We start from the raw sequence: 25,709 nt of genomic DNA, 5'->3' as shown, positions 1-25,709 counted from the left end.
TCCTCAGTAACATAATATCTTTATAAATTACAGTAGGGGGTACATTATCCACTATATATCCTTATTTGTTCAGTCGGTAGCTACCAGGGGATTTTGGTAGGCAGTAATCATTATTCAATTCGTTTTAAGAAATGTATTAAATAAAAGCAGAAACCATGTTATTAAACTTGATTCAGAGGGGAAAAAAACGACAATGGAAAAAGTATTGCAGACATGTCCTCCATGTATTTCTCTTGGGCCGGATAAAGCGCTGTGACCATATTGACCTTGCCCACGTGGTTGGAGACATTTTAATTCCACCCTCCTTAACAAATGTTACCTATAGCGTCCGTCTGTAATGAGTCATATACACCACCATAAAAAGACGCACCGGGGACATCTTAGTCCTGTTCTATTGTCTTGCAGCCAGCTAAGAACTTTCAGGCATATTTTTCAGCCGGAATAGAACGTCTAAGCTAAACAGGTAACACTGGGTTAACAATACACCCGAACAGTCAAAATGTCTGAACGCTGGACTACGGCCAAATCAAAACCATTGCCGTGATGTCATAATCCTCTCAGGATGCATTATGGGACAACCTCCTGCTTGCCACCTTAAGAGCTCCCTCCGTCGACGTCTGCCATTAAGTGACGTCACCACGGAAAGGGTTTGGCGTCTTGACTCACGTCACTTACTTATTACCGCCTTCAGCATTGAGAATAACTCTCAAGTTCCTCCCACCTCCTCTTCTCATTGGGCTCGCTTACCGGTCTCTATTTTTTTCATTGGTAGGATTCGCGGTATGGCTGATAAGCCACGCCACTTTTGAATTTTCTCAGACACAGGTTTGCTAAGGTGTCCGTCAATCAAAGATTAACTACGCGGAAGCGTGGTGCCGATGCCGTAATCTGCCTAGCAACCGTGAAGCCGGCTTTAAAGCGGTAACTTCGGGTTGTCCGAAGGTTTCTTCCCGCTCTGTCGGTGCTGATACAAATTACAGGTACCGGCGGTGAACGAGTTGCTTAACCCGACAAAAGCCGGGAGTCCGCCACGGAATCCTTGTGGCCTCGTTCTTTGGAGGCGAGGAGTCCCCCAGAGAGAAGGTGAGGAGCAAGGCCCACAGAGAGCGAGCGGCCTGTGTGACCACTGCTAATTGTGAATGTTTCGCGTGATTGTGTGCGAGCATCTAATGTCTACAACAATAACCAGTGCTGTGGCTTTGGAATGTATATACATGTAGCTTCACACGTGTCTTTAGCTTTTCAGGCTAAATTAAATTAGCACGATTTACTATGTGTCTACGACTCGACTGCTTCCACAGGGGGTGTCGGGTGATGGAAACTGTAGTACTGCAGGGCTCGGATACAACGAGTGCCCCTGGCTCCTACTAGCAATCTGTGGATTCTGGCTAATACCAGAGTAGCTGCTACAAGATGCAATAGAAAGTCACCACTTAGTGGGGTGTTGGGGGGCGGTTTTGGCCTTTGTGTACCTGAGATTCCAGGGCCTATTTTGAATCCCACACCAGACCTATAGGCAGTTTAAAAGAGAAGGAAGACTTGGGGGTGCCAAAAGTTATGCACCCCACCCCAAGTGATTGCATTTACTTATCTGAAATCCCCAGGCCAGGGCACCTATTAGGAGAAAACTGCACCGGGCCGAGATTCTCCTAACAAGTATGTTTACGCAAAGTGTGGTTTCAAACGTGCAGATCCCATATAGTCTATTGATTTGGTAGTTTCTTGACGTATTGGCGTTTCTGCTAAAAAAAAAAAAAACGCCAATACTGGAGTCCTGTGGCGGAATTTCGCCGTGCAAGCACCCTGTGTGAATTGCCATAGTGCGTTTCCATTAGTTTCAGTGGTAGTGCAGTTTGTGCGTATTTACACCTGGCGGAGCTTTTTTTTAGAAATGCAGCGTAAAAATGCCACGTCTGGCCTTTCCCTTAAGACCTGCTTTCAGAGGGGTTTCCTTTAGAATCTATTTGGTGCATTAGTAGTAAAACCAGGAAGTTGAAACCATTCTTGTTCGCTAGTGATATACCGCAGTTCCTAAATAATGGCTATCAGGCCTCAATACAAATAGTGATTCCCCCGCTGGAAGGCCAATGGTTTTATTTACCAGTGTAAATATCTAGTTGATTCCTCAAATGTCTGTTCTTTCATTCCCTTATAAAGTTGTCTTGTCTGTCATAATCGAAGCAAGGTTGGAGAAGCTGCACACCTCACAAGAAGAAATTCGCTGGCACACAGGAGTTGCGATAGCAGAGCAAGCCCTTGCAATTTTATTAATGCCGTAGTGCTGTAACGCAGTTGCACTACTGCATTAATAAAATTGCAAGGGCTTGCTCTGCTATCGCAACTCCTGTGTGCCAGCGAATTTCTTCTTACCTTGTCTGTCATAATGCAATATAGAGGTTTTAATGGCTAGGCGTAAGTTTTGTTTTAACTGTTATATTAATGAGGCTAATGTTGTGTACCCATCGCTTTTTTTAAAATCAAGGTCATTGGGAGTTTTTTTTGTTTTTTTTAAATTTGGGTAAATTTGGTGTCCTGTTGGGACTGCTTATTTAACTGTAAGGATATATATATCTATAAAAGTGGTTTAATGTATTAGTACATGATCAACTAATTAGAACCCCCCCCCCCCAGGGTAGGACTGTGTTGCCCTGTTGATGTGGTATTTTAAGACCCTTGATGAGTTAAAGTGGTTCTACACTGCCAGATCTGCTTGTTTGTGCAAAAACCTGGCACACATGCACTTCATTGGTGATCTTGCCAGAGTAGAAGTGGGCCGATTTGATCATTGGCCCTGGTCAATCTGATTGTATGCTGGGGCCTACAAGCGTACAGTCACATTAGTGACCGGGGCCAACTATCAATTCAGCCCAATTTTAAAAACTAAATTAATCGACGGTGTTCTTCTCAGTCAAAAGATGACATATATGGCAAGAGGCTGCCCAGGAAAATTTGGGAAGATATGGCATGCCTGGTTGGGGGTGGGCCAGAATGTTTGAAAGTCGTCTAACTTTTCTCTACTAAAGGCAACATGTGAAATGTGACCGAGGCCTATCGATATATACAGACTGAAACTGACTTCTGCACTTTTACCCGTAGTGGGATGCCTAGTTAGACATGCCCACATTGGTAACACTTTGAGCCGAACGCGGAAGACCCATCCGCCCTTTACCCTTTCCTTTTCCTCGGTTTACCCCGAGGTTCTATCTCTCTCGACTCTTTCTTTTTCTTTTTAACTGGATGTTTAAAATGCAATAAAGAAAATCTGTTAAAAAAAAAAAAATCAGCCCAATTTTGCCCTTTTAAAAAAAATAGGTGCGAATGCCTGTTTTGTTGCCCAGCAGTCAAGGTCTGGCAGTATTCTCAATCCTGACATTATTTCGCCAGATGCTTTGTGGGCAGGCTCAATGGATTGACCCATACATGTTTATACATCTTTTTTAAAAACCACTTCGCGAACCGCGCTGAAAACTTGGCTAAGATCAGCATGTGTGCCCATGCCCTACGCTGCCAATTAAGCGGCTTTTATTGAACTGTGTATGGGCACAGTTCAATATGGTTATCCTCCTTTGGACATTAAAATGACTGATAAACCATAAGCTGTTGCTCTAAGTTTATCCATAAATATTGTGCAGGCAGTCCATGTTCTAAGGTTTTTGCATTTGGCAGTGTTAACAGCCCTTTGCTTAAATTAGTGCCTGATTTGTGCTGTCTAATATTGCCCTTTGATTCATATGATCTTACCCCTTTTGCTGTTGCTTTAAAAAGCTTTCAGTGTCAGAACTTACCATCTTCTCTGATTCTGTGGTGTTGAAGCATTCCTCTCAAATGCTTGAGGCCCTTTGATAACTACTGTAAACTGAATGAAGAGGAGGGTGCGTCTGACCCTTTATACTTGCAGTATGAGCTGTTAATGAACATGCAAAATAGATGCGTTTCAGATAACATTTGGGCATGATTTTAATTAATGATTTATAGTTTTAACATTTTTGGATGAACACAATTTTAGTTCTGTGGTATCAGACATTAAAGCCAGTGTTGCTGGCAGTGACATGGTTAAAGGGCATTAAACAAAACATGTTTCACAAAATGGCCGCAGCCAATGACGTCTGTCAGAAGGGTTAATGTGCTTATAGTACAGCTAGGTGGCTTCTGCACAAATAGTCACAGAGGATGTTCCTTGCCAGCTGACTTAGCAAGGCAGAGTGGGAGACGTACTTCCTGCAAGACCCAACCCTTCACTGCCTGTAATTCTTTTCAAGGCTCCCCCCCCCCATGAAAGTTGTTTTTTTTTTTTTTATATACTATGAGTCAGATGAACAATCAGAAGATACTTTTAAGACCAGCAGCTAATAGATGATTCTGACAGCTTTGCATGTTCTTAATCACACTATCTACAAAGAACCAGGTTATCAATCACTGTGAAGCATTTTTGTCTTTACTATGTAAAATTATTTTTCAATTGTGGTAGTTGCTTCATATAATGTGTTATGTACAGTATAAAAATATGTGTGTGCTACACACACACATTACTAATAAGTTCCACATTTAACTTGGTACACACAGCAGTCTTGCATAGTCCATTTAATCTATCATTCAATTTTTGTTTCTTTCAGTTTCTTAAAATTTAACAGATTTGTTGCTATAGAATCACCGTGGCAATAGATTCACTAATACAACATTGTGAAATAGTAGTGAGGGCCATGTCACATCAGGGTCTTGCTGTCTCAGGCTCTTGTCTGCAAGTTTTTGTGAGGTGGTTATCATTAAGGAATCACCTAGTGTAAGGTTTCCCTCATTTTACATGTATACATGTTGTTTTGTGGACCCACCTATTTATTATTCATAATACATTTGCGTGATTTTACATTTTGCTGGATTTTACACCATTTTTTTCTGGTCCCCTGAAAAACGTAAACTAGGGGTTCAACTGTATATAGGCTAGGACCGGCTGAAGGCTAGAATTGCTGCTGCCCTGCTGCCTTTCTTCAGCAGGGGAGCATTTCGGCACAAAATATTGAATTTCGGCACCAAAATCTGCTGAGTCTGCCTGCTCCCGAGTGGACAGTACTTCAGGTGCCAGAAGATTTGCAGCAAGGGAGCGCATTCAGAAAAAAATAAATTGTTCAGATCCACTAATACAACTTTGTACCAACTAGTATGTATGCCAAACACCTTTGACTATGGTCAGTCGATTGCAGATCTTGGCCTGTGCCTGGATTGAAACAATTTATTTTTTTATTTTGTACTGTGTGATGGAACCCACTGCAAATGCAAAATGAAACTGTTCTGTGGGTTTCAGCTTATAGTGTCTGGGGTTTTTTTGTGTGTTGTAGAAACAATGGCTAATTTTTTGGTAACATCCTCTTACACTTAACACAGTCTGCCTTATATTAGAGTGCCTTTGCAAGCAAAGTGGAGTGTTGGTTCCGTTGCTTTAAAGGAGAACTAACCCCTAAAAATGAATAAGGCAAAAATGGCATATTTTATATACTGAACTTATTGCACCAGCCTAAAGTTTCAGCTTCTCAATAGCAGCAATGATCCAGGACTTCAAACTTGTCACAAGTAGTAGCCATCTTGGAAAATGTCTGCGACACTCCTCACATGCTCAGTGGGCTCTGAACAGCTGTTGGAGAAGCTAAGCTTAGGGACCGTCGCAAGCAGAAAATGAGGTTCTTCTGTAATATAAACTGATGCTACTGCGCTAATTATTAAATTCTGTTGCTAGTTGTACTGCTTTCTGTGCTGTCATGTAGTAATTATCTGTATTAATTACTAATCAGCCATATATTGACAATTATATTCTATGTTTACTGTATATAGTGAGCAGATCCCTTAGCTCAGTAAGAGGCAGCAGCACAGAGCATGTGCAGAGAAAAGATGGGGAGCTACTGAAGGCACAGATCTTCCCTGTTCTGGCTGGTTGCCTGGGGCTGGTACAGAAGCCCACAACATAATGCACAATGTTTCTAGCTACTTCTTTAGTTAGGGGGGTTAGTTTTTTTGTCTTTTTGCAGGCTGAGAGAAGCGGATCTACTCCCTTCCTAAGTTCAATTGATCTGCACAGAAAAGTGCACTTCTTAGTTCCTATATCTATATGCCCTATGGTTGAAGAACCAAAAAACTGACTATTTCTTTTTTTTTCTTAATCTTGCACATGGACCGTGTTTCTTTTCATGCATTTTTGTCTGTGTAAGAGGCAGGCTTTAATACACTTAAATGCAGAGGCTACATAATCTCATTTTGTATTGCCTGTTTGTACCCACAAGCATTTAGAATTGTATTTAACACATTTGTTTCATTGTTGGATTTTTAAAAGACACACACTGAAATATTACACATTCAGAGTACAGTACAACCCCCATGTTACATTGTTGTTTCATGGTCCCACCTATATATTATGCATAATACATTTCCCTGATTTTACATTTTCCCGGATTTTTTTCTGGTCCCGTGAAAAACCTAAAATGGGGGTTATACTGTATATTAAAAAAAAAATAAAAAAAAAATAAATAATATATATATATATATATATATATATATATATATATATATATATATATATATATATATATATATATATATATATATATATATAGAACTTAAATGTTTACTTGTGTTGGCAAATACACATAAGCACAATATACTAATTTTGATATATACAGCTTATAGTTAAATGAACTTTCAACTACCCCCTTGTGAATTAAATTACTTCCTATGTGTTGCACTGAAATTGCATGACACTTGCAGTAAAATTTTAATATAAAATTCATGGTTGTAGCCGCTAGAAATGGTTCAACTGAGTAGTAGTATAGATGTAAACAAATTCTGGCTAGGGATGTGTCTTTGTGATTCCAATGTTTTGGTACATTTTTCTTGTCATTTCTCTCTAGAGGAGAACAGTAGCGGTCAAAAAGGCCCTGTCACATTTTTTTTTAAAGGGGAACTATTCGAAAGAGTTTCATATAAGCTTCAACATACTGAAAATAGAAACTTTCTAAATACAATTTTTTTTCTTTTTACATGTTTTCCCTTTTCTCTGTAATAATAAAGCATTGTCTTGCATGTTATCCAAGCTAAGATATAATTAATCCTTATTGGAAGCAAATCCAGCCTATTGGGTTTATTTTATGTTTACATGATTTCTAGTAGACTTAAGGTATCCAGATCTAAATTACAGAAAGATCTGTTATCCAGGAAAACCATAGGCCCCGATTATTCTGGATAACAGATCCCATACCTGTACTGGAATCCGTTATTTGAGTGAGCTCTAATTTATCTGCTAGGAAAGGAAGCCCCTCTATAAGATATATTGGATCTTACTGTCAATGGAAATCTGACACCCATCTCCTGAATGAATAAAAACAGATGCTGAGAGAGGAATAGTGAACATAAACTTGCTTTATTCAGAAATTATGCAGAATATTTATTTAATTGATTGTATGAACAAAGTTTATAATTTGTGTGCTGAAGCTTATATTACATTTTCATTTTCACGATAGTTCCCCTTTAATCAACAAGAACCCCCCCATCTAAAGCACAAGCTTTGGACCCACAAACCTTCTTGAGCATTTTTGTACTGTGCTCTGACTCATTGCTTCATATGCATTGGCAGGAGGACTTTGACTGTTGCTGTTTTCCATTGTATAAACCTATGGACCATTAGCCTTTAGAAAAGAAAGTTTTAGGCTTCAAAGAAATGCAGCTAATGTCATGCAGCCCTATGGATCTGTACAACAGATGTCGATTTGTGCTTGCAGAAAAAGTTCCATGTTGGTGATGGTGTCCATTAAATTTGCATTATTGTGGGCAGGATACATAAATCTGCATACAGCAAAAAATGTTTAGACCTATCCTAAAGGTGGCCATACACGGGCCGATAAAGCTTCTGACAGAGCCCTCCAACGGGCTTCCCCAATCCTTTCTGATTACTGACCTCATCTGTTAGTTGATGCAGTCCCGCGATCCGACCGCTCGTACTGCTGCATTATAAAGGGCCCACAATCTTAGCCCGATATCTCAAGGTGGGCACATTGGGGAGAGATCCGCTAGTTTGGCCAACATTGTCAAACGAGCTTATCTCTCTGTGTGTGACCACCTTTAGGCTAGGGCCACACGGCGCGATTTTGCCGCGATTCTGCGCTGGGCGAGTTGCGAGTCGCTGCGGTTTTTAAGCCGAAATAGCTTTGTTGACTTTGGCGCTGGCGTCAATGCAAATCGCGGCGAAATCGCTGCGCTAATTCACACGCGGCGATTCGTTTTCTATTGTCGCCCGAAGTTGCCTCGCTGGGCGTTTCCGGGCGACAGTAGAAAAAGAATCGCCGCGTGTGAATTAGCGCAGCGATTTCGCCGCGATTTGCATTGACGCCAGCGCCAAAGTTAACAAAGCTATTTCGGCTTAAAAACCGCAGCGACTCGTAACTCGCAACTCGCCCAGCGCAGAATCGCGGCAAAATCGCGCCGTGTGGCCCTAGCCTTAAGCTTATGTCATACTGTGCATTTCCACTTCTGGCGTAAAAATGATAATATAGAAAAGGTTGGTCTATCCTGTGTATGTATGTTAAGAGAAGATGAGATCTGGCTGTTGCTGCACACTGGGGTGGATTTCGGCCTGAATATTCTGGCTACTGCACATAGGACTGGCCTGTCCTTTACCATTTTATGTTGGTGGAAAAAGCCCACAGTGTGCTATTTGCCTTAGGGTGGCTAATGGGCAGACTGCATTTTTGCTGGCATGGAAAAGTAGGTGCGTCCTGCATCTTTCCCATGTGTAGTAATGGAAATTATGCCTCCACCTGTCACTGGGCACAGGTTGAATTTTGGCCAGATGGTTGTGTTTGTGCTTCCTGGCCAAAATCTGTGCACAGTGACAGGCATATCATTCATTCCTTTCACTACACAAGCAACAGATTGGCCTTTTATCCACCAGTTAAGAAAACACAGTATGTGGCATTGGCCTTAGGGCTCTAACAGATGAGCGTTTCTTACTCTGTTCCCCTGCATTCAATTGTAATGCATTTGACTGCAAGGGAGCGCAACAAGAAACTCTTTACATTCATTTAAATAAGGCCATACACACACAGGCGCTCATAAGGTCTAAACACAGTTGGCAGCATGTTGCACTCCATCTGCATTTGGCACTTATCAGTGCCTGTGTATGGCCTTATTCAAATGAATGTAATGCGTTTCTTGTTGCGCTCCCTTGCAGTTGAATGCATTATAATTGAACTACAGGGGAACAGAGCAAGAAACTAATCTGTAAGAGCTTTTTTCCCCCCTTCTTTCCTGTTTTTTATTAATTTTATTTTTTTGATCCATGTTTTTGGTCAATGTTGGATATATGAAAGTCTATATTTTGTCATGCTTCAGCCATTTACTGGAAATATCTTCAATAATATATAAGCATTTGCCCAAACAGGCAATCTATATTGCATATAACATATACAGGTATGGGACCTGTTATCCAGAATGCTTGAGACCTGGGGCTTTCCAGGTAACTAAGCTTTTCATAATTTGGATCTTCATACCTTAAGCTGAATAGTAAATCATTTTAACATAAAAAAAATAAAATAGTCTGGTTTTGCCTCCAATAAGGATTAATTATATCTTACTTGGGATCAAGTACAAGCTACTGTTCTAATATTACAGAGAAAAAGTTAATTATTTTTAAAATTTAGATTTACATAAAATGGGAGTCTATGGGGCAAATTTACTTACCTTCAAAGTTGCGCCAGTGTTGACTTTGCCGCACTTATCCAGGTGTAAATTCGCCAGGGCTGCGCTACTGATCATTTGCGAAGTTGCGCTAGCGATGTTATGATCAGCGGTTCAAAGTTACGCTAGCGATCGGAAATTTGCATACAACGCGAAATAGAAGTTTGAATGGACGTGTATGCTGCAGCAAATAAATAACACTACACAAGCCCAGGGAACCTTAATACAATTAAATAGAGGTGTTCTAATGCCCTACACATGTGCCCACAGTATAGTTTAGGTGCCATATGTTAACATAAGTAGGGAGGGAGGAGGGTACCCTAAACAAAATTTCCAATCTTTTTCAGCCTATCGCCCTATAAAAAGTAAAAAACTCCAGCGTTTTTTTGGGACTTAGGAAAATTTTCAATTTTTTATTTATTTTTATTTTTTTTACATACTCCTATCTACTTTATTGCAGTTCGCCTGGTCTGACCTAAACTCTGGTGAAAGACGTAACGTTCAGGAAAAAAATTGCGTAGTTTCGCCCCTTTCGCCAGAGTGCAACTTCGCCTGGCGTTAGGCTGCAAAGTTGTGCTAGTCTATCTACTTCGCTAGTGAATTTTCGCCAGGGACACTTTTAGTAAATTGGTGAAGTGGCAAAATTACTTAACACTGGTGAATTTTCGCTAGCTTTAGCCACTTCGCCAGTTAGTGAATTTGCTCCTATGGCCTACGGACCTTTCTGTAATTCTGAGCTTTCTGGATAATGGGTCCCATACCTGTATATGAGTGCATACATAGAAATATTTGTTAAAATAATTAAACTTGTTAAAAAAGGCAGTCTTCCATAGACCCAATTCTATCCAAATAATCCACATTTTAAAAAATGAATTATTTTTTCTTTATAATAATAAAACCGTACCTTGTACATAAGCCAAATTAGGATAAAATAAATCTTTATTGGAAGTAGAAATGTAATGTTTACATGATTTTTTTTTTTTTAGTAGACTAAAGGTATGAAAATCCAAATTACAGAAAGAATGTGGAAAACCACAGGTCACATGCATTCTGGATAACTGGTCCCTTACCTGTATCCTCTATATGATGCTGGCACATTCTACTGCAATTTACAGATCTTCACATTAGTCCCTGCTCCAGTGGAGTGTACAATGTAAGTGCCTTCACCTGTCACACTATTGTCAATTTTATTTGGAGCCAACTAACCAGCCTGTATGTTTTGAAGCGTTTTTTTTCTACTAACATCATTTGGAAAGGTAAGGTTACTATTAAAACATTTTTTATAAAGCAACTTGTGGTTTCAATTAACCATTTATTTCTTTAGATAGTATCCTAAATGTTCTCCATAATGCAGCTCTAATATATGTTGCTCCTGTGCCCCCTCCTTCTCATCTCGCAACAAGAGTAGGGATTAGGGGAATTGCCCTATTTCTTAGGCCATGTCACATTTCATTCCAGAATATCTGGAACAGTCAGGGCTAGCCCTATAAATTACAATAGCAGTCATTTCCTCATGGAAACGCCTAGTAGGATCATTAACCCTTTTGCTGCCATGCCTGTGGAATGTCACATGCCCCCTATCAGCGGAAGGATCCCTGCTGAGATTAAACAAACACTCCTCCACGTGATCCTTTATGTGCAAGAGGAGCTTACAATCGAATACTTTAAAAAAAGCTGTCACAACGACAGAAGTGAATAGCACTAGTAAGAGATTGCTGTGGACGGGCAAACTTCGTGATGACAAACCCAGAGGGCATTCTGGGAGTTGTAGTTCAGGAAGGTGTGGCATAATTCAAGCGTTTGTCCCTCTGTCATGGACGTTGTTGTTATCAAAGGAATGATGGAATTAGCCCCGGTTTCGCACTTTTATGGGCTTGTTCCGGTCGGTGGGAGGGGTAAACTTGTCCTTGCAGTTCGTGCTCCGTCCGCATGGTTTTACTGGGACGCACTTTTACACTCATAGTCTCATACTGCTGTCTCCTTTAAGACCCTGCTTCCCTGTTTGGGGGTATACAGCGGATTAAATAGCCGGGTACGCATGCGCGGCAGGAGGCGGCCGGAGCCTACATGTGTAAGAGGCGCATTATTTGGCAGCGTGAGCAGAGGCCAGGACTACCGGGGGGCCTCGGCTTGGACTACCGGAAGCCGCCGATTCAGGAACAGGGTAAAACCGGGCACGGGACGCTGCTGTTAGAAACTTGTGCTGTGGGAGACTTGCATTTCTAACAAACTTATTATCTAATTTGAGCTACTGACACACATGCTTCTTCTTTTCATAGATGCTGGTTAGGCTCTGGCACCCCACTTGTAAGCTCAATTCATGATCACCCTTCCGGCTATAGCCATTCCATTTATACCTCGTGCTTATCATTACAACCCATAGATTTCGTGTGTTCTCCGGAAGCAACGTGTTAGAACGGTTTAGCTGCCTCGTTCATCTAGCTACCCTTGTGTTTTAAGAAGACTGGGGGCCACGTTGATTTTTTTTTTTTTTGCGGCATCTGTTGGGTTAATGTGGGTGGGAACTGAGATGCTGCTGGCAGGGGAGGGTTGTGGGGGCAGATGCCTCCAGGGGAGGTGGAAAGTGTCCCAGGAGTTCATAGGTTTTATGTGTTTATTTTTTTTTGAATAATAAAAAACCTGCATATTAAAAATCAGTTGAAAGCTCTTCTAAGACTGGTTGGATACATTTGTTTTCAGATCTCGGAGGATTTTATTTATTTTAGTGCTTCTCTATTCTCTGGTGTAAAAGTAATTTTAAATTCTCCGTTCTCAAAGTTGACCCCTAGTCTCTCCCACAGCTGAAGTGATCTAGATTATCCACCAAAGAGGCAATGCTGTTTCCATATGTTTTGGATATGGTCATAGTTTATATTGGATTCCTCCTTATACAAAACTAGTGTAAAGGGGTGGTTCTTTTTTTTTTTTTTTATTTATATAAATTATTTCTGTTTTACGTCTGACCCTTTCCACCTTTCAAATGGGGGTCAGTCACTCATCTAAAAACAAATACTCTGTAAGGCTGCAAATGTATTGTTGTTGCTACTTTTTATTAAGCCTCTCTCATTTAGATCAATGCCTGATTGTTAGGGTAATTTGTCTCAGAATATCACTCTCCACGTCATAACAAAAGCTATTTTAAGGGCTGAATGCCACGGCGCAGCTTGACGCAATGAGAGGAATCTGATGCAACGAGACGGATGCGCCAAATATAATGTAAGTAATAGGAATGTTGGACCTACAAGCTGTGGGCATCCGATACGACTGTCTGATGCAAACGCCGCACGTTGAGTCTTCCATCAGTTGTGTTGTGTTGGATGCATGCAGCGTGTAGGTCCAACATTCCTTTTCCTTACATTATATTCGGCACATCCGCTTCCTCTCATCATGTCGTATAGGAAACAAGCCGCGCCATGGAATTCACCCCTAAAGGTGAACAAACCCTTTAAAATAATTATTCACAGTGTTTGACTAGGGTCAGGGAGAAGGTCATATTTGCCATCTTGCATGCTCTATCTTTTGTGCTATAAGACCATCTGGTCAAAAGGCCTGTACTAATTTGTTTATACTTTTTACATCAGTTTTTATGCCCTCATGGCTGTAAGGTCATTAGACAGCATTTTATTTATAAAGAGAAGCAGAAATTTACACTATTAATTGGTATTTGCTAATTTCCAGGTCATATTTGTATTGATTCAGTTTACTTAGAATCATTAACAATGATACAAAGTATAATGTAGTCTTAACACTTCTCCGCCGGCTACAATTCAGTTTAATATTTTGTTTACTCTAGCTTTTTGCTTTCCCTACTAGTGTTTTTAAAAAATCTCTGTATGATCAAAGATTTGGATATGTATGCATTTGCAGACTTCCTTGTTTGCTCCTAAATGAAACTTTGTTAAAAGTTGGGAACTTATTTATAACATTTTTATAAGTAATATGTTGCATTTATAGTTTTAGTTAGACTAGTTTATCTAGATCATTGTGATGTGTTTTCCAATTTCCGGCCTTCTAGTACAGAAGTTCGTAATTAAGCTCCCATTTAAGGGTTCTTTTGTATTGTAAGGGGGTCTCCGCAACACAAACCCTCCTTCAGCATGCTTTGTACTAGGTTCACATGAATACTTATAAGCACTTTTACTGCATATTGAAGATGCACTGTGTTTAATCAGACCTCAAGTTTTACATCCCTTTTATATGAGCAATGAAAGTGGGAGTTGACTTGATACCTAACAAAAGGCCCTTCAAGCTTGCAGTTGAATTACAATGGTCAGTTATAGCTCATTTCATTTGCAGTACTCTGTTTTGTTGGTAGACATAATGTGGACAGTCTCAGTGGGTGTGTGATGGAGTTGCTTTTATGTTTAGTGTGTGGGGGAGTTGTTTGCGGGGTTGTGAGAAAGTAGTTCAACCTGGGTTCTGACTAGCACTTCTAAACTCTATAATTTTGTTTCATCTGCAATTATAACAATACATTTTGTTGGGTGGGCTTAATCATTGTATTTACTTAATTTTAATGCAGTCTTCTATACAAATAATTTGTTTAATTTTGCTAACAAAGTTGCTGTGGCGATTTTGCAAAACGAAGTGCCGCGAGTGCCATCCCACTGGCGATTTTTCATTATAGCCGGCAGGAAGGCAGTTCGAGGAGATTGTCGCCCGAAGAAGAGTCGATTTGTTGCAGGGGCAACTAATCTCTCCGAATCTGCCAGTGTGTCCTTACCCTTAAGCTGCTAAATTGGTCTAAAGGAAACAAATCTACAGCTTATCAGCCCGTGTATGGGGCACTCCAGTAGGCCCACCTGACTGTCATCTGTCCAAAAATTGCCCAGATGTTGATTGGGCACTTGTGCTTTTTCAATCAAACCAAGAAACACACTTCTACTGTTGTAATAAGAACATTACTCTTGGACCAATGATTGACTTAAGCCAATGTCGCCTACCTTAGGTGGGCATATGGGGGGGGGGATATCTGCTTGTGGTGTATGGCCACTTTTAGGCTTCAAATCTAATGTTCTACAAGCTTGATCTATTTGCACCAGTGTTAGTAGATTACTGCCACTGAATTTATTTGAAAACCAAAATAAAGCTATTAATACAAGTAAAATACCAGTTAGAGCAGAGAAAATGAAGTTATACGCATAATTCCATTCAAAATTTGAAGCTGGAATTCTATGAGCATTTAGGAATGACAATTTGGGAAGCTTCCTCCAATATTCTCAATCTTAATTCAGATTTGCATCTATACATGTCATAGAATTGAACTGAAATCACAAGGCAACCTTAGCTGTGCATCACATGGAAAATGTTTTACCAAAGAGGATACTTTAAAGCTCGACAGAGTGCCTTTTGCCCCAGGTTAATTTGGGGTCTCTCTTGTCCAAAAAGTTTTCTTGATAAAGATATAGGTTTGTCCGGTTTGTGACCCTTTATTTGCAATTCAGAACAACCCCACTCCTCCGCTATTAGACCAGTAGCACAACATCTGGTGAAGGGTTACAGGGGAACATGCCTAATTTACATTGTACTGAGATTAGGTTCCTTGCATTTCCATAAACTGCCTCTGCTTTTACTCTAGTCATGCCAAACAAAGGACATGCAGTTGTCAGTTGATAATTTGATGCATTTTTAATTATACGAATAGGCAATAGTTTTGTTGTGCCACTGGCGTAACGTGTTTCTTCCTCCTCCTTAAAGGAAAAGTAACATGAGTTTTTTATATATATATATAAAAATTTGTTTGCCCTTAACGAAAAATAAACACCAGCACACATTTAACTTTACATTTGCAGAGACTTTATTAAAAAATATCTTACCGATACTCCGCTTGCGCTCCTCTTCTGTAAAGGAGACATGGCGACGATCCATCTGGCAGCGCTAGCTTTCTCCTCCCTGCCTTCAATAGAAGATGGCCAGGGAGGAGAGATCGAGCGAACAGATGTTACTGTTCCTTTAAAGGAAAACTATACTCTCACAATGAACACTTAAGCAGCAGATAGTTTATATCAAATGAAATGGCATAAAATGTGTGTGTGTGTATATAAAATATGTGTGTTTAAGTAAATATTGCCATTTTACATCCCTTGCCTTGAACCACCATATTGTGATGGTCTCTGCTCTGCCCCGAATTAGTGCAAAAAGTGTCCCTAAATGTCACACTCACTTCTTCATGCAGAGTAACGCAGCGAAACTCCAGGGTGTTTTCGTCGCTTTTCCCCGCACATGCTCAATTGGTGCAAATTCCAGACTGACTCCAAAAAGCTCATTGTTGCAGTCTCTTTGTGAAAAAAACAGAAGCAGAAGATGGCGTCCTAGAGCTCCACTATACTACTCTGCATGAAGAAGTGAGACTGACATTTGGGGACAGTTTTTGTACTAATGCACAATATACAGGGAGGGGAAATTATTGGGGGTTAGTGGATGGGGCTTTTCTCATTGGGGGTTATGTTCTCCTTTAAGGCAAGTCTTTCACATACTTTACAGAACCCACTAAAAAAAGCTATCCAACAAATATATTTACAAGTTCTTGATCCACTGAGGTATATTCAGTCTGTATAGCCATACAGTTGGCAGTGTGAAAGTTTTTTGCACACACCAATTGACTGCTGCTTATTTTTCTGGTTGTTTTGCATCTACTACCAGAGAGGGAATGTGAAACGTAATTTTTTTTTATTTTGCAAACTTATTTTTCCACGGTCAATTCCCTTGAACAGAAATCTATTGTTGTTTGAAATCCTATTTTTGCAAGTAGGTAGGCTATGGCATGTGTGACATTTTGATTGATCCTGATTGCATACACTAAAGTGCAAAAAGCAGGCTGTACTCTTTAAAGGGGACCTGTCACCCTAAGAAATAATTTCAAATTCTTTTCTATCATGTTAGTTGAGCAAAATAAACTTTATTTACACTGTATTTATTATTTAAATTTTGTTTCCTTCTGTCTTGGAATTATACAATCACAGCAAGCAGGCAGCTGCCATTTTGTGGACACGGTTATTAAGGGAAATTGTGTATCACCCCAAAATCTTGTGTATGCACCAGAATGGGGGACCTAATGTCCATGTGCAGTGCCCTACACAATTATAGAGCCTGAGGAGGGAAGGGGGAATGTGAGGAGAGCAGTGACATGTAGGAAGTGCTGAATGGAAAGTGAAAGTAATTGACTGCCCCTCCTCTATGCCACGGGCATAGAGGTGGGGCAGGTAATATTTGATTGACAGTTCAGATTTTAAACAACTTTATAACAGGTATGGATGTTTTAATGAAAAAAAAATTTGGTGTTCCATATTTAATTTGCAAAGGACTTTCATTGTGCAGCTTTTTATGTGTAGGTGACAGGTCCACTTTAATGATCTGATTGTTTGGAAACGTATTTGATTGTTGGCCCAGGGGTCAAACAGTCTATTATAATGGAGGCTGATGCAGTCTTAGTTCGATGGGAAATTTTCCAGGTCCCAGATATTTGGCTACTTTTCAGACAAATCTATCGGGGTGGGATGGCTCATAGCAGATATGCTTTTGTCTGAAAGGGATTTTTTTTCTCCAGTGTACATATGCAAGTGGAGAAAGCAACAATCTCATGTTATCCACTCTGTTTCAGCAACAACATAGCATTCACTTGTCACTTGTTCACCTGGGTTGGATTTTAGTCTAAACATGCAGAGTTATTGATTGGCGTTCTCATTGCCAGTATATTTACTCCGGAGGAGAAAACACAGCATGTCACGTTACTCTGTGGAACACAAGGTGATTGGACTGCTTCATTGCTCCCTGGGTAAACCAGAGGTCAAAATACCTTCCCTGACATACATCACTTCATAATTGGGAAGCATGCTCCCCGTTGGCAGAAGTCAGACAGGGACCCCAGTCATGCAGTGCTTATACCAGGGGTGCCCAAACTTTTTGCAACGAGGGGCAGATTGGGTGAGGTGAAAATGTGTGGGGGCCGACCATTCAGCCCGACATTCTTTGAACCAGTAACATTAAATTACAGGAATCGAGTAATTGTAGCAGTAAGGTGTTAGCAATAGACACGTACTGGAACGTAGTGACGCCATACTTCTTTAGTACTGGCAAGTCAGTACGTCTATTGACACCTTCAGCCTTAAAGAAGTTTGCGAAAACAGAGCGTCTCTATGTGCCAGTACGTGTCTATTGCTAACACCTTCAGCACACAGGCAGCAGTATAGACCAAGTGGCAGATCATTTCACTGATGTGCCTAAATATTACTGCTGTTTGTCTACTTGAGTTTTTACTATGAACTAATTGCTCTGGTTTTTTTCCTTGTGGATAGGTTATAAATTAAGTTACCAAGTTGGGTAGGTCTGTGGAAAGTGACTGCTATTCCCGTCTGGCGGTATATTGCCATTTTGTTAGTACAAGCATATGTAGGAAGGTTTTAGAGCCACTTCTGTAACAAAGCCGTTGATCAGGGATCACACTATTGTCTGAGATGTTCCTTTCAGGAAGTTGCTAGGTAACAGAAAGGAGGAGTCAACGGGTGGCTCCCTAGTGACATATTAGAAGTCAGTAAGGTTGAGGTTTGATCTGGTGACCGCCTGAGCTTTATTAGAAACTTTGCGTTTACTGTCTCAAAACGGTGCTCATTACACCATTACAACAGTGCTCTTTTTAAAGCCAGGGGCTTTAAAAGCTTTACAGTACATAGTCCTTTAGACTCCTGTATTACATGTGGTTTTGTAGGGTTGCAGAGTGGCAGTCTATTTTACTCAAGGGCTCTAAGGGCTTTCACTTTATTTTATGGCTTACTTGATTTTTACCCTTCATTCTTTCAACTGAAGGGCAGGAACATTTTCTAATATCCCTTATGGGGGGTATCCACAGGTGCTCCTCAGCAGCCCATCCTAGGAACCTATGTGAGATCTGTGGATGCCACCCATTTCCATTTTCAGGACATCATAAGCAGACTAAGTGCAATTGTGCAATGTTGCCTGTGTTTTGGAGCAGCACTAAAATGCCAGAAAATTCTCTGCAATTGTGGATGCTCAGAATGGCTTCAGGTAAAAGTTGCCATAGACGCATAGATAATTGGGTGCATGTATGGCAGGAGACAAGCAGACTGATATCAGTCACATGTATATTTCTACTGTTTCTACATGTATATCTGACAATACAGCACTAAATATCTATTGAAAAGGATCGTAATTGTTATGTCTATGGCCACCTTAAATTCTGTCATGATTTTTATGGTGTAGTTTTTATTTCTAAATTACACTGTTTACACTGCAAATAATTCACCATCTAAAATTTTATTCCTGAACCAGCAAGTGTATTTTTTTTTAAATTTATAATATTGGTGTGTAGGCAGCCATCTCAGGTCATTTTGCCTGGTCATGTGTTTAAGAAAGCGCCAGCACTTTAGGACGGAACTGCTTTCTGGCAGGCTGTTGTTTCTCCAACTCAGTGTAAAGCTGGCCATAGATGTTGAGATTTTTAAAAGATCAGATCCTGATTGTGAGACCACGATCTTCTGAGAACGATCGTACGAATTTACCATCAACTAAAAAGACCAATTTGCCAGGAAAACAAAGCGGAGCTGATTGCTTAGCCCTGCAAACATAGATAGATTGCACTGGGACCGACAAAGATTTTTTGACCTGGCCGATCAATTTCCTGACAGATGTTTGCCGAAAAATTGTAAGATGTACGATCGTTCGAATCCCACTAACCGCACGATAATTTCGAAGGATTGGTCAGGCTTCCCTAAAATTGTCGTTCGGCAAGAAGAATCGTCGCGTCTATGGGGAGCTTAACTGAACGTGTCTCAGTGGGACTTTGCTTTTTTTACTATGGAGTGCTGTTCTTAGATCTACCAGGAAGCTGTTATCTTGTGTTATGGAGCTGTTATCTGGTTACCTTCCCATTGTTCCTTTTGTTAGGCTGCTGGGGGGGGGAGCGGGGTGATAGCACTCCAACTTGCAGTTCAGCAGTAAAGAATGACTGATGTTTATCAGAGCCCAAGTCGCATGATTGGGGGCAGCTGGGAAACTGACAATATAGCTGGCCATAGACGCAAAGATCCGATTGTACAAATCCTCGATTCGTACTTTTTTTGGACCGTGTGTGGAGAGTCCTGACATTTTTCTTCCCGTGGAGATCGTCATATGGTCAATCGGAGAGGTTAAAGGATTTCTGTCGGCTGCCGATAATATCTCTGCATGTATTGCAGATCGTATGATTTTCAGTGGGAGACTGTCACTAGCTTTGGTCAGACATAACTTTCCTACGATTGCTGTCAGGGGCAGAACATTGGCTGATCTGTTCTTTTCTACTTTATTTGATCTGATTGGTTAGTGGCAGGTCGGGAGATGGGGAAGTCCGATTGTTTGAGGATTCAAACATCAGATCTTTGCATCTATGGCCATTTTAAGTCTAGCCCCATGTCAGATTTCAAGATTAAATATAAAAAAATAAATCGTTTTTCTCTTTTGAGAAACTGATTTCAGTGCCGAATTCTGCTGGAGCAGCACTATTAACGATGCATTTTGAAAAAAACATGTTTTCCCATGACAGTATCCCTTTAAAGGTGGCCATAGATTATTATTAAAATTATTATTATTATTTTAAAAACATCTTTTTGTTATCATAAGTCCAAGATAAAAAAAACTAAACATTTCAAGCAATATTGTCTAGTTGAAGCCAGGAAAACTATGGGTAGCATGGCCCTAAATCAGGGGTGCCCAAAAGGTAGATCTACCAGTAGACCTTTAGCTGGTAATCGGATCTCAATATACTGTCAACAAAATCATTTGCTTTTCATTAAGATATTTATTAGGGTTACATAAGAAATGGTTGTTTGTTAAATATAGCAATACACATTTTCTCAGAAATCAATATTTAAGTAATATTTTCCATGGAACAGAATGCTAACCATGTTTTATCGATGTAGATCATAATGGGATATCATTATTAAAAGTAGACCTTGCATTAGTAAAGCAAATGCACATAGCAGAGCAAGCTACATTATTTAGGGCTGGAGTGTAAGTATATACAGAATGTGGTGACGGTGTGGGTAGGGAATATTTTATACTTTTTAGCCATCACCATCATCCAGCTATACTATGCAGTGAGATCAAACTTAAAGGGGAAATGAACTTTAGGTTAACTTTTATTATGTGATAGAATGTCCTTTTATAGCTAGGTTTTTTTTTGTTGTTGTATAAATTGCTTTCTTTTGCCACTTGAGAGTCACTAACTCAATTCATCAATCAAAAAAAAAAAAAGTTGCATGGAGGGAATTACATTTTATTGCATATTTTTTTTACATTTTCTATTCCTATTCATTCCACTCTTGCACTGCAGTCTGGTTGCTATGGTAAAATGTGCCCTAGCACCAAATAACTGCTGGACAATAAAGCTAAATACAATTTTACAACAGATGACCAGTTGCATTATCTTTATCAAAAGCAATTATGCCTCCTGTAGAACCAAATATCTTGACTGTAACCATACAAGGGAGGATCATGACTGTAAACTACTGTACTTTACCATTTCAGCAGACAATTGATCCTTGATTGGCAATAAAAATCAATAATCACCTTGTGCTAATATAATTTGCAAAGACTTCAGTTGCCTATTAGTGCGTTCTCCCCAGGCCCCCCCCTTGTGCAGTGATGACTTTGGCTAGTGGCGGCCGCCCTGCCAAATAAAAAAAATTAGAGGGGTCCAGTGCGCATTACCTCTCCCACTCTGCTGGTTGAGCCCCCTCTCGCACCACATTCTCGTGAAGGGGGCGGGGGGATTTTAATACTATAGCAAGCTGGCTTTGAGGGTCTGCTTTCTCTATAATTATGCCACTGCATGGGACTGAACTGTTAGACTAGCTTTGTTTGACCCATGCTCTTTAACTATGCTGTAGAAATTAAATACCAACATCTTTCCAATTGAGCCATTATAAAGGGCAACTAATCAAAGTACAGGTGCGAGTGTGTTTAACCGTAACTTCTTATCAGGTAAGATAATGTGCATGTCTGCTATATGCAGCATCATTAATGCACGAGTTGTTTCAGGCATCCTTTTGTTTATTACTCCTACACATGTGGACATATACTAATGCCATTGTTGCTGCAGGGAGCTATGGAAGTGCTCATCACCTAATTTTACATTTTAGAGTTTTTTGCTCTCTTGAATGAGGGGTTGGGGCTTCTAGACCACAATTTGCTTCCTATTAGTTTTGTGAATTACTCTTATTTTAGTTTATGTAATTACATAATGGAAGTGACCAGATTGTAACCTACATGCAACTTGCCAATGTGGATGACAATTTGCTTAATAAGTTATGGTGTATGTTTCTTCTGGGTACATTCGGTTCCCCCCCCCCCCACACACACTTCTCTGCCCACCCCCCCCTCACCCAGTTTGTCTGTCTGTGCTGTGTCACTCCCTGGACACACTGGGCCTTGTCTGACCAAGGCCAAGGTTTCCTGGGTAACTTTTAACACTCCCATTGCTATATTTTATGTGATCACCTTACAATGTGTTTCCTTATTAATGTCTCCAGCTTATAGTAGGTTAATGCCTTGTAAAACTGGGACTGTGTTGAAAGGCAATCAAAGATCCGTGACAACTGTCCTTTAAAATCATTTTGTGGAGCAGTCATCAAAATTGAATAAAAAAATATTATCAATGTTAATGAAATTAACATGTTTTGGTTATAAACCGTGTCTTTGTTTTTTCTGGATACACATTTATTTTTCCCCAAGACCAAACCTATTATTTATTTATTTTTTAAACATATTTAAAGTAGATTTTCTGTTGTTCCTCTTTAATCACAGAACATGCAAGGCATATTGATGCTGATAAACCAGCTTGGTGTATTGGTTGGATGCGAGCAGACTACCATACCAACCCATTTTTAGCAATGTAGGTGTAGGGGAGTGGTTACCTTCCCATTGTTCTGTTCATAGACTGCTAAGGGTGAGGAAAATAGAGTGGGTGTGCAGTGCACAGTAAAGAGTGACTGAAGTTTATTAAAGCACAAGTCACAAGAGGGAATCTGGGAAACTAATAACATGTTTAAAAATTAAGTATCTGTTTGCTGTTTGAGAAAATGGATTTCACTGCAGAATTATGCTTGAGCAGTACTATTAACTTTGGGGGGGGGGGGGTGGGAGAGATTTCCTGTGGCAGAAACCCTTTAAGTGGTTTGGACAAGAGACTGGAAGATGAGGAGGATAATAGAAAGATAAGTAATTAAAGTAACCCTAAAGCTGGCCATAGACGCAAAGATCTCTTCGTACGAATCGAGGATTCGTACGAGTTTCGGAACGTGTGTGGAGAGTCCCGACATTTTTCATCCGGCAGAGATCGGTCGTTTGGTCAATCGGACAGGTTAGAAAATTTCTGTCGGCTGCGGATAATATCTCTGCATGTATTGCCGATCGTACGATTTTCAGTGGGAGACTGTCACTAGCTTTGTCTATCGTACGATTGCTGTCAGGGGCAGAACATTGGCTGATCTGTTCTTTAACTGCTTTATTTGGTTGGAATGGTAAGACTTTGATCTGAATGGTTAGTGGTAGGTCGGGAGATGGTAAAGTCCGATCATACATTGATTCGTACGATCGGATCTTTGCATCTGTGGCCAGCTTAACTTGTAGCCTCACAGAGCAATTGTTTTTTTGACCCACGTTTAATTCAAGTTCTTTTCAATGATAAAGTCAAATAGTGGATTCTTGTTTGGTCTGACTTTTTTTTTTTACTTAAAAAAAACAAGCAAAATAAAAAATGGATTTCCATGAATACAGGTATGGATTCAGTTATCCGGAAACTCATTATCCAGAAAGCTCTGAATTACGGTAGATTCCATTTTAATGAAATAATCCAAATTTTTTTTTAAATTATCTTTTTTTTTTTTCTAATAATAAAACAGTAGCTTATAATTGATCCAAACCAACATATAATTAATCCTTATTGAAAGCAATACCAGTTTATTGGGTTTATTTGATTTTTACATGATTTTCTAATAGACTTGAGAAAGGAAGATCCAAATTATGGAAAGATCGGTTATCTGGAAAAGCCCAGGTCCTGAGCATTCTGTCCCATACCTAACCCCCTATGTGTGTTGTAGCTTAACAGAGACAATTCTCGGTATTGTCTATGGCAGGTACTAGTAGCCCTGTGTGTGTAAACCATTAATGTCGGTATTTCCTTGATAACATGGGTGTGGTTTAATGTGGGTGTGGTTTATAAAGATTGTGGTCAACACTGGCACAACACTTAATTATCTGCCCTCCACCGCATAGGCCAGAGAAATTCCGTCCATCTGTACCACAGAAGTTGAATAGCACCAGCCTTATCTACAGAATTATGAATTGTTACCACACCTATTTGTGGTATGCTGCATTGTATGAATGATGTGTACTTGTTAGTCAGAATGTTTAGGAATCATTATTGTCCATCATGCTTAAAGAAGAAAAGGCATTGTATAATTGGGGGTGCCAAATGTAAGGCAACTGCAAGTGATTGTATTGACTTAAGGTGGCCATACACGGATAGATCCGCTCGTTTGGCGATGTCGCCAAACGAGCGGATCTCCCTCCGATATGCCCACCTTGAGGTGGGCAATATCGGGCTGATCCGATCGTGGGCCCTAGGGCCCAACGATCGGATCCTAGCGTTCGCCAAACGGGCGGTCGGATCGCGGGACCGCATCAACGAACAGATGCGGCCGCAATCCGACGGGATTTTTAACCCCATCCGATCGAGATCTGGCCGACTTTCGGCCAGATCTCGATCGGGGAAGCCCGTCGGGGGCCCCCATACACGGGCCAATAAGCTGCCGACTTGGTCTGTCGGCAGCTTTTTATCGGCCCGTGTATGGCCACCTTTACCTGAAACCCCTGGGCGGTGCTCCTATCAGCAGAAAACTGCACCGGCCAGTGGTTATACCAATGAGCATCCTCTTCCGTCTTCTTCTTGCTTCAAATCTCCTGGGGGCAGCCGCACGAAGTAGGAAGAGGATTGTTCCATGGTGCTCACTGGTATAACCACTGGCCGGTGCAGTTTTCTGCTGAACAATTCCTTTAAAGAGGTGGTTCACCTTTAAATTAACTTTTAGTATGTTATATAGAATAACCAATTCTAAGCAACTTTTCAATTGGTTTTCATTATTTTTTTATAGTTATTTGCCTTTTTCTTAGGACACTTTGCAGATTTCAAATGGGCATCGCTGACCCCTTCTAAAAAACAATTTTCAGTAAGGCTACAAATGTATTGTTAATCAGTATTGCTCATATTTCTATTCAGGCCTCTCCTATTCAAATTCCAGTGTCTTATTCAAATCAATACATGGTTGCTAGGGTAATTTGGACCCTAGCAACCAGATTGCTGAAATTGAAAACTGGAGAGCCGCTAAATAAAAAGCTAAATAACTCAAAACCCACAAATAATAAAATAAAAAATAAAAATTGTCTCAGAATATCACTCTCTTCATCATACTCAAAGTTATCTCAAAGGTGAACTACCCTTTAACATCCTTCACAAGACACCTGTATTTGCATTTTTCAGCAGAAACGCCAATATACAGTTTTGGAAATACACTTCTCAGAAATACGCTGCATATTTTCAATATGGCGGCCAAACTAGTGAGATTGAATGCACATATATGTCTTTGTGGTGTTGTCTGCTGGTGACATAATTACACTGCGTATTGATGATCAGTTGGCTACATTTTGCATGTAAATTTCTTTTCTGCTGAAAATTCTCAAATTCTTCAGAGTGGAATTGTGGGGAACAAGAAAAAAAAAAGAGAAATGCATGTTGGGAAACGAAAACTGCAGGCTGAAAAATGTACATTATCATGCGCATGTGGTTTCTTTGGTGTATTTATACTCGACCTCGCCCAATGTGACCTTATCCCTAATAGTCTGATGTATTGTAACTGTATGGTCTGTGTAATGAGAAACCCCATTGACTGGTGGTGATCATGTGAATTGTGTCGCTCTTCCCTGAGGCCTCCAGTTCTGAACATCTT

General features: G+C 40.3%; 1 protein-coding gene across 5 annotated transcripts in view; it reads left to right on the top strand.

The window, feature by feature from the left end:
• The first annotated feature begins 906 nt into the window (after nt 1-906).
• The window catches only part of gatad2a.S (GATA zinc finger domain containing 2A S homeolog), a 51,116-nt gene continuing 26,313 nt past the window's right edge, over nt 907-25,709 (top strand). Inside the window, 1 exon segment of one of the 5 annotated variants that reach the window (NM_001127838.1) lies at nt 907-1,083. Coding sequence is in view for 4 of the 5 variants with exons in the window: in XM_018239808.2 (XP_018095297.1) it covers nt 11,753-11,878 (126 nt within the window). In the remaining variant the exon portion in view is untranslated. 5 annotated transcript variants of the gene reach the window in all.

Source organism: Xenopus laevis, chromosome 1S, assembly GCF_017654675.1.
Source record: "Xenopus laevis strain J_2021 chromosome 1S, Xenopus_laevis_v10.1, whole genome shotgun sequence".
In the NCBI taxonomy this organism is placed as follows: domain Eukaryota; kingdom Metazoa; phylum Chordata; class Amphibia; order Anura; family Pipidae; genus Xenopus; species Xenopus laevis.
Note: the sequence above shows the minus strand (reverse complement) of the source record. Positions and strands in the feature narration are given on the sequence as shown.